The sequence below is a fragment of the Equus przewalskii genome, chromosome 22, assembly GCF_037783145.1.
Source record: "Equus przewalskii isolate Varuska chromosome 22, EquPr2, whole genome shotgun sequence".
In the NCBI taxonomy this organism is placed as follows: Eukaryota; Metazoa; Chordata; class Mammalia; order Perissodactyla; family Equidae; genus Equus; species Equus przewalskii.
This window is the reverse complement of record NC_091852.1, coordinates 16,681,406-16,693,908: the sequence shown is the minus strand read 5'-3', so window position 1 is coordinate 16,693,908 and position 12,503 is coordinate 16,681,406. Positions and strand designations below refer to the sequence as shown.

Genomic DNA, 12,503 nt, shown 5'->3' with positions numbered 1-12,503 from the left:
GTCATTGAAAGATCCAATTGTTGCCTGAATTCTTTGAAGCAGTGATGAGAAAGTCCTTGGTTCCTGGGTTTGTCTCACTGGAAACATTCAATTGCCTCCCCTACTTGGGCAAGTCAGGGCTTCTCTCTGTTTTCACTGGCAGCCTAACTGCACATCTCCGCCTTCTCCTCTCCGTGCTTTATTTCCTCCCCCCAAATGCTATTCAAATGAGGAAGGCCAGCTCTTTAATAGCATGATGGTGGTTTGTCTTCAGGGTACCTGCCCATTTAGCAGGTCAGAGAAAGGAGGTAGTGGTAGATATTTAGAATCAGGAAATCATTGATCACGTGTGGTTGTCAGGGCCTGTTCCCTTTCACAAAATGTTCTGGCATGCAATGTGGTGTCATTTTGAACTCTGACATTTTCAAAATATGTGTAGATTTAGGCTGTGGGAAGTGTAGACATCCCACGCTGAAACTTCTGTAGAGGCTTGTAGACCAAAAAGATTAAGAAAGTCTTCATAAGCATAGAATTTCCTAGAAAAATCTTGGACAGAAAATAATATAACCTACTTACAACAGAAGGCTCCAAACAAAAATATTCTAGATATTTCAGAAGTGGTAACAACCCTGGAGACGGGAGATCATACATTCAAGAGACTATAACAACACAGACATTTCATGGAAAACTGTAAAGCAGAAAGTCATTAGGTGGAGAGATTTTACTTATTTAAAACAAAGGAGAGCCTCAAAGCACTCCCTAAGTTTGCAGTCAAATTCTCTCTTATAGTTGTAATAGTATTTATAGGCAAAACTATCATGCCACTTCAGTCCATGGTTCATATTGATCACATTTTTGTATAAATGAACCACGTTAAAGGATGGGTAGTCAATTTCATTGTCACTCTTCATAAGAACCTGTTTAATACTCATTTTAGGAGACCTCTGAGTCTTTGGGGCTGACAAAGGTAATAATGGGAGTTCATGAATAACTTTACAAATTTGATGAAATGGAATTTAAATTGACCTTGTATAAGATTGCGCAGGATCTGCTAAGTTTTTACTTTAGGCTGAAATTATATCGTGCTGACTTTATATTATGTCATGCTGATTTTGCTCCTGTTAGTCATTCTTATATAATGTTCTTAATAAAAATGGAAAAAACATATTGACAGTTATTTCCTAAATATAGTCTAGTGGTTCTCATCGTTCAAAACATGGAGTCCATAGGAGGAAATAGGAAATGTTTAGTGGCGACAATCTGGGCCAGGTATTTAGGAAAAACAGTTGCCAGAACTACCCGAAAATTTTATTTAAAGGAGGCTTTTTCCCCATCAAAAAAGTAGTACATGCACTGGATTCTTTTCTTTGGTTGAATTGAGCCTAATAATATAATCATAAGGGTGCCAGTCAGTCAGGAGATAAGGACCACTCATTTCCTTCCTTTCATATTTTCATTCTCTCATCATTCACTTGCCTTCGGCACTATAAACCCTTCTTCATGTATGAAACTTTCATACCTTGGCTTTGATAACTTTGTGCCATGTATTCTCCTTTTGTTTCTCTGAATGGCCTCTGTTTTCTCGGATAAAACTCAGTCCTTTTTCTGCCCCTAACAGTTTGCATTCCCCAGAATTCAGTAGTTAGTCCAGAGCCCACCTCAGGGAATTCGTCCATTCTAACTGATGAAACTAGCCCATATGCTGATGATCGTCAAATTAGCCTTTCCAGTTTGGACCTCATTCCTCAAGCCGATAGTTTTTCCATTTCCTTTACAAATCTTGCTGGGAAGCGGATCACCGCTGCAGAGTTAGTTACCATGTAGCACAGCATGTGTTCATTGGATAGAGAGTGATGTAAATTACACCCTCCTTTATACCAGGAAACAGACTGCTGTTACTGCCATGTACATAAGCTCATATACAAGCACAATTTGAGAATGCGAGTTGAATGTTGTCTTTATTGTTTTATTAAGATCAAATTTAAAAAATGCATAAGATAATCTCTAGTCTTATAAAAGATCACGGAACCTAGATGGAATCTTGCAAAATTCTGGAGGAAAGTAATAATAATTTTGAAACACCATTAACTTAGCTCATCCGTTGTGCCTCCTTGTAGATGAACATGGTCATGTCCCTCCTGGGGATGTTCTGTCCAACACTGTTTGACTTATTTGCTGAATTAGAAGACTACCATCCCCTCATCGCTCTGAAATGGCTGCTGGGACGTATTTTTGCTCTTCTTTTAGGCAATTTGTATGTATTTATTCTTGCCTTGATGGATGAGATTAACAACAAGGTAAGTGTTAATGTCTGGATTGTCCTTGCCATCAGCATGTTACTACATTCCCAGTCTCAAGATTGCCAGAAATGTCTTTGAAATCTGTGCTGTCTTCATTTTTGTTTCCACTGCTTTGCTTTCTAGATTGAAGAGGAAAAGCTAGTAAAGGCCAATATTACTCTATGGGAAGCCAACATGATCAAGGCCTACAATGCATCGCTCACTGGAAATACCACTGGGCCACCCTTTTTTGTGCACCCTGCAGATGTACCTCGAGGACCCTGTTGGGAAACAATGGTGGGACAGGTAATGCCACAAACAGAAGTGCATGACAATTAATGGATTAAAAAAGAGTAGAGTTGGGGCTGGTCTGGTGGCATAGTGATTAAGTTTGCATGCTCCACTTCAGTGGCCCGGGGTTCGTGAGCTCGGATCCTGGGCACAGACCTACAAACCACTCATCAAACTATGCTGTGGCAGCATCCCACATACAAAATAGAGGAAGATTTGCACAGATGTTAGCTCAGGGACAGTCTTCCTCACCAAAAAAAAAAAAAAAAGAAAAAGCAGAGTCAACATTTCTTCCATAAGTGTGGCCTATTTTTTTATGCTTATTGATAAAAAATAGCTAAGATTTATTTATTTAATTTTTTTGAGGAAGATTAACCCTGAGCTAACTGCTACCAATCCTCCTCTTTTCACTGAGGAAGACTGCTGTGAGCTAACATCCATGCCCATCTTCCTCTACTTTTTTTTATATGTGGGATGCCTACCACAGCATGGTGTGCCAAGCGGTACCATGTTAGCACCCGGGATTCAAACCTGCGAACCCTGGGCCACGGAAATGGAATGTGCAAATTTAACCGCTGCGCCACTGGGCCGACCCCAATTTACTGAATGCTTACCACTTGCTGGCTGTGAATTTCATATATGTTATCTCATGCAGTCCTCACTTCCACCCATTGAGGGAAATACTACACCCCTTTTACAATTGCACGTAAGAAGGATATTTTCAAATGGTGAGGAGATGTTTACTATCTATTTGTGTAATAAAGCACCTAGATTTAGATACAGACCCAACTGAGTACTTAAATGGAACTCTATTTAGTGTTATCTATTTGCCATAAAAATATTACTCTTTTGGGAACATACACTGATACTAATTTCAGTAATGTCAACTTTTGTCATATAATTGTCCCTTGAATGTTATAGGAAATATAATTTTAGGTGAGTTGCTTTCATGATGATTGTATAAATGGCTCCAGTCCAACACTAGAGGTATTTTACCAGAGAAGAGAAATCATGTTTCTTACAGCTCCTTGTCCAACAAGGAAAGCAAACCAAATGAAAGCAACAAAAATATCTACTTCAGGTCTCCTATTTCCCAACAAATCCAATTCATATTTTGAAAGCCTTTAATTTTATCTCATTAGAATTGACATTCCCAATGTGCATTTCATAATCTAATTTTGGACTTTAGTTCACCATTGATGAACAGATATTTCTAAATATGCCATAGTATTTCTGTTAGACAGTTCAGTTTCAGAAGTAATGTGGTCTTTGTGAAACTATTTGAATCAGTTTTTACAGTGTATTCATTTTTGTGAGATAAAAGTAAAATTGAAAGTTAGCATTGGTCTTATAAAATTAATATAATTTAAACAAATATGGATATCATTAAATGTCCTCAGCCTCAGTCAGAGGCTCATTGGACTTAAACCAACTGTGATTTCAATTGTGAAAAAAAATAAATGCTGGACACACATCATTGAAAACTTAGTCCAAAAAGTATGGTACAATTAAGGATCTTATTTTACTTCATTTTTTAAGCTTTCCAGTACTGATAAGCCCCTCCCTTCTTACTTACATGTTATTAAGTACTTGACTTGCAGACATACATATTTCATAAATGTTTATGGGAATCTATTATAGATGAAATAATAAGTGAAATGAAATGAAAGCCTCCTGCACGTAGGAGAGAGGGGCTCATGATCCACAGTGTGGTAGACAGGATAAGGGCTCCTCAACAATGTCCATGTTCTAATCTCTGGATCCTGTGACTATGTGACCTTACATGGAAAAATGGACTTTGCTGATGTGATTAAATTAAGGGTCTTAGGAAAATTATCCTTGATTGTGTGAATGGGCCTAATGAAATCACAAAGGAAGTCAAAAGAGTCAAAGTCAGAAAAACTAGATGAGACAAGGGAACCAGAGTTTGGAGTGATGCGCTTTAAAGATGGAGGAAGGGGACCATGAACCACAGAATGGAGGCCTCTAGAAACTGAAACAGGCAAGGAAACAGATTCCTCCCAGATGTCTGCACATTGATTTTAAACATCTGACCTCCAGAACTATACAAAAATAAATTTCTGTTGTTTTAAGCCTTTAAGTTTGTGGTAATTCATTACTGCAGCAATAGGAAATGAATACACAGGAGTACATGGGTTTCCGTGTCTCAAGGCTCCTTGAAGCAAAATATGGTCATGGTGCTTAAGACGAGTCTGTTTTACCACATCAAGGGCGCTCCCTAAATCTTCAGCAAAAGTTGAGGTAAATGGAAAACTAGGAATAAAGTTTTCACAGACTCAAAGAGTTTGAGACATTCTCTTCTGTACATCCTAGAATGCAGGCTGGCATGAAGGGTAAGAGATTTACCCTTTAACGGGCAAATACCTATTAAACAGGATTAATGGAACTAACTGCAAAGTTCTATTGCAAAGAAAAAGATCAGGACTGCTCACTTCTTTGAAGGAGAATTTAATTTGTTATGAATGCCAATGCAGTCTAAGAGAATACTTATGTTTCTGATTATCCAGAAGCTTCTGTGATAGTCTTACAGTACAATAAAGGAAATTCAATTATTTAAGTCTTCTTGGAAGCCCCTGGACCATGCTGCTTGTCTTGTCTTTTTTTTAAAAGAATTTTGTCTGTAGTGATGGTCCCTGCTTCATCGTCTTTCCTACTGCCATTTGTAGTTGGGTTTCCCTCTTCTTCTTCACCTTCCTTTCTCTAAAGGAACAGTCAGCATTTGTGGGAAGGTCGGCAGGATGTGACTAGAGGGAAGGGGTTGTGGTTCTAAATAGAATGTTGATGAGGGAGGTGGAATCCATGGAAACAAAGAGAACACAGGGGACATAAAAACCCTGAGTGCTGGGAAGGTCTGGCCTTTAAGAGATCAATATGTCTATCCATGTACCTGGAAACATTTCTTTTAGCCACTTGACTCCTAAAGAAATAGTGAAGGCACCTGCTTTGCAAGTAGTGTTGAAAATGCACCCCAAGAACTCGTTCATTGCTCTATGAGAAGCATTCCAAATGTTCTTTCTTCTCCTCCATGGATGCTTTGCTTTTTCCTCAAGGATGCTGCAGGACTCAAAGCTCTCTTTGAATTTGAATATAAGATAATTTCGTGGCTCCTTTATCTCACCAGAGAATCTCAAGACGTAGTCACTTAGTCTCATCTCCAATGGCATTTGATAGGTAAGCAGCAGAGTCATTCTTGGGAGATTGCTATTTGAAGCTATATGCTGAAGTCTGCATTTTGGGGAAGGAGAGAAAGCAGCCAACAGCTGAAGATAACAACAATGGCTAACATTTATTGAACACCTCTAGCTTGCCAAGCATTACCTCCTTGAATTTTTAAATTACCCTCTGAGATAACTTATATTATGATCTCCATTTTATAGATAAGGAGACTATGACTTAGAAAGGTAAAGTAATTTTCTCAAGACCTCAAAGGAAGTCAATGACAGGAGCCAAATTTAACCTGCAGTCTGATTAGAGCTTGTGTCCTTGTCCATAGTGCTGAATTATCTCCAAGAAACATAATTAGCATCAACATGTACACTCCAGACTCCTGCTAAGGAGAATGTGGTCTGTGGCTCATTATGATGTCTTTTGACTATTGTTTTCTCTTTACCTGCTAGTGATTCTCTTAGGTTTACTGACCAAAGCTGCCCAGACACTTTTAAATGTCGTGAGTGTGAAGTTGTTAGGCATGGAGTACAGTGCTCGACAGGAGACTCGGGTAGAGACCATGCTCCCGTACTGACGAGCCCGGTAGGGACTCAGATTCCACAATGTCCCTGAGATGGGCTGGGCCACCATTCTTGGGATTCCCTTCCTTGTAAAGTAGTGTACTCCACCTATGATATAAGTATTTTTAATGGAATTTTTATGGAATAAATATTTGTACATTTTAATACACTTGAATCCTCTTCTGATATTTTATGTGAAAATTAGAACACTGCTTAGGAAAAAGTAGAATGTCAACCTTGAGATGAGGATGCTTTGAAGGATGAGGAGGACTTCAAAACCACTCTGAAACTTTCTCTCACCTGAGGAAGTCTTCCTGACCTGGCAGTGGAAAGGTAAAATAGCCCTCCTAGCCTACCTCTGATGCTAGCTATTAGAATCTGAACTCAAATTGCTGGGGGAATGAAAATGCGAGTAAGAGTAGGGAAGAGAAAAGTTATGTCCAGAAATAACTACAAGAATTTACTATCACTCGTTCATTCATTCAATATTTATTGAGTCCATGCTCAGCGCTGGGCACTGTGCTACATAGTAGAGGTACAACAGAGACAACAGTTCTTGTGAAAATTACAGTCTCTATGAGGAACAAAGCCATTGATTAAATAGTTATGCAAACAACATTATAAATAATTATAGTAACAACAAAGCACTACAGGAATGAAATGCAGGGAATCTGAGAACTTCTAGGGAAGCTTGCCCTTTTCAGCAGGATAAGAGAGCCTTCTCTGTTAGTGACGCTGTAAAGATGTATATTAGTTGGAGTAAACTGAGGCAAGAGGTGAAGTAAGAGTGATTGAGTAAAGTGAAGATCACAGGCAAAGGCCATGTGGCCTGGAAAAGTATGGAGTTTGAGGGTCTGAAAGGAAGCCAGTGGGGCTGGAATGGAGAAGACAAGGGAAGAGCAAATACAAGAAAAATATGGAGAGCTAGACTTGAGTCCGATTATACAGAAACTTTCAGGTTAAGCAGAAACCTCACACTCTTGGCCCACCATTTTAGTCTAGTTGTTGCTGCAGCAAACAACTACATGCAGCTGTTACCTAATAGCATCTCAACTGAGCTGTACGCATATTCTCACCTTTATCCCAACGCTTCTCTTTGTCACCAAGTGGGTTATTGATGTCACATGGGGCCATCCTTGGCTAACGGGAATGGGAGCTAGTGGATCAGTACGTCCTTTCTCTGTCTCTCGAGTGGACAATTCTGAGGCTTATTGCATATGGCTACTGAGAGTGTCCCCAGAAGAACTACCGGCTTTTAACACACTCTTGGGTTAAGTCTTTCTCTCCTTTCCTGTTTCATTCTTCCCAATCCCCACTCTGTCCTTTGACAACACTTCCCACAGTATATTTCTTGCTTATGAGCCCTTGTCACAGGCACTACTTTTGGTGAGAACCAATGCTGAGATAATTTTTTAAATTTATATTTTTAAGTTTTGAATATAATATTTTTGCCTTTATTATATTTATGTTACAGTTAACTTCTATTTATAGCAGATGATTTACGTGTTCTATTTAAAATCATAGCAGTCATCTCTTAAGAGCAAAGTATATTAAAGTTACAAGAAATATTAGATAAATAATATTTCACGTAGTACTCGGACATGGCAAGAATCACGCTGGTGGTACACGACTACCTGAGTTTAGGAAGCGCTGCTCTGAATTATGAGGCTGGAAATTAACCCAATGACTGCTAGTCAAATGGCCCTTTGCCCTGTAAGAAATTATTTTTCACTAATTATTTTAGAGGGGAGATCATATGGGTAGCTGGAAATAAAAAACAGAAGTCTTTCTATATTACAGAAGAACACTAATGTTTCTGGCTAAATATATCTTATTAGATATTCAGTGTCTTCAATCTTAGGGCACAAATATTCTGGAAGGAACAGAAAGAGCAGAAGTGAACAATCATGGTAAAAATTTATAATCATATGTCCGTTCTTATATTTATTGCCTATGGTCATATGAGTCCCATGAGGAAATAGTGAACCTCTTCTCCAACCCATAGTGCACACACTTGGTACATAAATTCAAGTCCACACTAGTGACGTAACCTGTTTCTAATTTTCCAAACCTTTTCTATGCATATGCCTATCCATATTATGCATATCCATATACATATATATACACATAGGATTTTTTTGTTAACAAATGAGTTCATATCATACATCCTGTTCATAAATTTTTGAAAACCTGTTTCTCATTAGAGCATGGCATTTTAGCACTTTTTAAATGACTTTATTGAGATATGATTCCCATACCATACATTTCACTCATTTAAAGTACAGTCCTCCCTCCATATAAGCTGGGGATTTGTTCCGGGGCCCTCCGTGGATACCCAAATCCACCCACGCTCAAGTCCCTTATGTAAAATGGTGTAATACAGCAAATACAGTCAGCCCTCCACTTCCACACATTTTGCATTTTCCAATTCAATTCAATTCCTCTGTATCCGTGAAATTTCGGCCTGCAGTTGGCTGAATCTGTGGATGTGAAACCTCGGATACAAGGGCCAACTGTGTATAATTCAGTGGCTTCTAGTTCTGTGTTCACATAGTTGTGCATCCATAACCACAATAGCACCTTTTTTTAACAGCTCACAATATTCTGTTGTGTGGACACCCTGTTTTATTTAATTTATCTCCTCCTGAGCATACTTAAATTATTTCCAATTTTTATCTAGATGAAACCATACGGTCATAATTATACATATAGATTTGTGTACTTGTGTTAATATTGCTGTAGGATACATTTCTAGAAATGGATTTCTTTGATCAAATTCCACACCATTTAAAATGTGATGGATCTTCACAAATTGCCCCCCAAATGTTTCACTAGTTTAACTTCCTTGTCAGTTCATCACAGTACGTACCCACGTCACCGTACTCTCGGCAATAGAGAGAAACACGGATTCTTAAATATTTATCACTGTGTGAAGCAACAACTCATTGTGTTAATTTTCATGTTTATTATGTGGGATTTAAGTATTTTTGAATGTTTTAATTGTATATTTTCTTCTGTGAATTTCTTGTGTCATTTACCAATATTTTTTGTTATTGGATCACCTACTGGTAGTCATACCGATTCGTAAAAGTTTTTAATGTGTTGAAAAAAACTAATCCTCAGGGTGGCGTAGTGGTTAAGTTGGCATGCTATACTTTGGTGGCTCAGATTTTGCAGGTTCAGATCCTGGGCAAAGACCTAGCACCACTTGTCAAGCCACACTGTGGGGACATCCCACATAAAATAGAGGAAGATTGACACAGATGTTAGCTCAGCGACAATCTTCCTCACAAAAAAACAAACAGAACTAATCCTCTATCATATCTGCTACAACTTCTTTTCCAAGTTTGTCTTTTAACTTTATAAATAGTGCTGTTTGCCTAAAAGTTTTAAACTTCTGTATGGTCAATATTTTCCTGTTTTCGGTTCTTGCGTCATGCTTAAAAAGGTTTCTCATTAAGAAGGCTTTGATATAGTGCTTTCGGAACAGGAAATAGTTATTTTTACGATAATAAAATAGGGATGAAACATTCTTCATTTACTAGATATGCATAACTAGTTTCTTTACTATTAATTAAAATTTCTAAGCTAATGCAATTTAGAAACATGACAGATTTGATGTCTACAGAGAAAAATGCACATTTGAATGCAGATAATATCTCGACAGGAATTTGTGCGGCTGACCGTTTCTGATGTTCTGACCACCTATGTCACAATCCTCATCGGGGACTTTCTCCGGGCATGTTTTGTGAGATTTTGCAATTACTGCTGGTGTTGGGATTTGGAATATGGATATGTAAGTATGATATTCATTTTTCTCTGACCAGATTCCTCTTTTGTGGTTCATCATTTACACATGCTATGAAAAAGGAAGACATGTCAGAATTTAGGGGGTGTCAATAAATGAAGAGCAATGAGGGCCAGCCCCAGTGGCCTACTGGTTAAGTTCTGCGTGCTCTGCTTTGGCAGCCCAGGTTCCTTTCTCGGAGAGGACCTACGCCACTCTTCTGTCAGTGGCCCTGCCGTGGCAGTGGCTCATATATAAAAAGAGGAAAACTGGCAGTAGGTGTTAGCTCAGGGCGAATCTTTCCTCAGCAAAAAAAGAAAAAAGACCAATGAGTACAGCTTTAATTCAGAGAGAGTCAGACTTGAGTATCGTGGCTTACAGTATTCTCATAAAATTAGCACAGGATAAGCAATGAATCTTAACCTGTCAGTTAAAATGGTGAACTCAGTAAATCTTGGACCCATAGTCAGCTCCCTCCTCATGAAGCTTGTTGACACTTCTAGAAGCAGTGCAAGATGGGTAGTATCAACTGCACATTCTATTAATTCCTTTGAGTCCTGCTAAACAAACTCTGGGACACTTTAACAAACTCTGGGACACTTATCATGTGCCAGTCACCGTGAAGTAGATTGGGGACTAAAGGAGTCCATAAATATGGTGCTGGCTTCATAAAGCTCAAGTCTAATAAGAGCTCAGCAGAAACACAAGCAAGGAGCTGTGGAAGTTTTGAGGAAGACCCTGTTGCTGTTGGGCTCTGACAAGTGGTGAAGCTGAAGTCCAGCAAGGTGGCTTCCTTTCCCACAACAACAGCACAAGTTTCTCTGAACTCCACAGGTGTGCTGAGTCCAACACCAGCACAACCTCTATTCTCAACTCCAGGCTCCCCCACACAGTTTGAGGGCAGCAGTAGAGCACACATCACTCTGTGTCCACTGTCCCTCTTTTGCAAAGGAAACTGTCATCTTGGGAAAAACGACCTGAGGAGTTGACAGCACTTATTTGCTTAAAATCTTCCAGTGGCTTCATAAGTACTTAGAATGAATTCTAAATCCCTTTCTAGGGCCTTCAATATTCGATATGATCTGCTGCTTTTTTTTCTCTCTGAGCTCCTCTCCTCCTAGTTCTGCTCTTGCTTTGTGAAGTCTACAAACATTGGGATTCTTTCTTATGCTCAAAGACAGGATGGTCCTTGCGTTTGCGCTAACTGTTCCTCCCTCCATGGGTGCTGTTTCCCAGAATTTGGCATGGCTGATTCCTTCTTGTCATTAAAGACTCAGCTAACACAGCCCCTCCTCAGAGCTCTTCTCCGACCGTCCAATCTAATGTAGCCCATCAGGCACTCCCTATTTCAGTACACTGTTCTATTCTCTTCATACGATGTATAACTATTTACCATTTCCTTTTTAAAATGTGCTTATTATCTGTCTCTCTCTGTTAGAATGAAGGCTCTGTGAAAACAGAAGCCTTGACCTCTATACTTAGGACTATGTTTGTGTGGGGTACCGGAAGTGGCCACCCCAAGATATGTCTGGCATGAGCATTATTTTGGGCTGGTTACTTTTAAAAACTGCAGACAGGAAAGAAACTCTGAAAAGTAGAATTTGCTTACCCCTTGTTAAGAGACATTTACATTTGTAAAGGAAATCCCCACCTGTAAAGGTGTCTCCCTCTCTGTACCAGGAAGGAGAGATGACCTTATCTCTAGAAACTCTCATCAATGTGGAAGGCAAGGATTTAAATCTGCATACTAATCTTACCCTTGTTTACTGTGCTTTTCTGGTAACCTCCAATAACTGACTCCCCCGACCCCCAACATCCTCCTTTGTCTTTAGCTGATATTTAAGGTGGTGGCTTCAGTCATTTTGGGGAGTTGATCAGTTTGCCTGAGGCTCTCCCATGTAAAAATGTTCTAAAGCTTTGTTTAACTTTCTCCTGTGTTTCTGTCTCATGTGAATTTAATTTGATGTCCGGCCAGTAGGACCCAGAGCGGGTAGAGGAAATGTCTTCCTCCCCTACACTTGTCACATGGCAGGCGTTATGCATTGACTAGCTGTTTCAATGCAGGAACCTCCACATGCAAGGCAATACCATCTATTGACAGAATTCTGCCTGCTTCCAGGGATGTGCCCATGGAGTCAGTTCTGGCTTAGTATTCTTGAGCCAATGATGTTTCTCTCCTCACCAGTAAAGGGATATCTTTTACTGTTGATCTCCCTCCTGTCTCATGCCTTCTAGTTTCTGGACTAGTCCTACATTCAGAACTGTTTTCAAAATTCCAGCTAGATCCTCCGCCTGGCTAACTGACATTGAGATGGTACCTTTTATTAGGTCATCTCAATCATCCTCACTGAAAGGGCCTTGCAGAGGAGCCAAAAGCGGTTAGGTAATGCTGTTTGGTGAACGACAGTGAGGTAATGC

General features: G+C 39.4%; 1 protein-coding gene across 1 annotated transcript in view; it reads left to right on the top strand.

Annotated features, from left to right (window-relative positions):
* Positions 1-12,503, top strand: part of TMC1 (transmembrane channel like 1) — a 113,763-nt gene that overhangs the window by 73,328 nt on the left and 27,932 nt on the right. Inside the window, exons 12-14 of the mRNA XM_070589680.1 lie at positions 2,097-2,276; positions 2,403-2,564; positions 9,966-10,094. Of these exons, the coding sequence (XP_070445781.1) occupies positions 2,097-2,276; positions 2,403-2,564; positions 9,966-10,094 (471 nt within the window). The remainder of the gene's footprint in view (positions 1-2,096; positions 2,277-2,402; positions 2,565-9,965; positions 10,095-12,503) is intronic.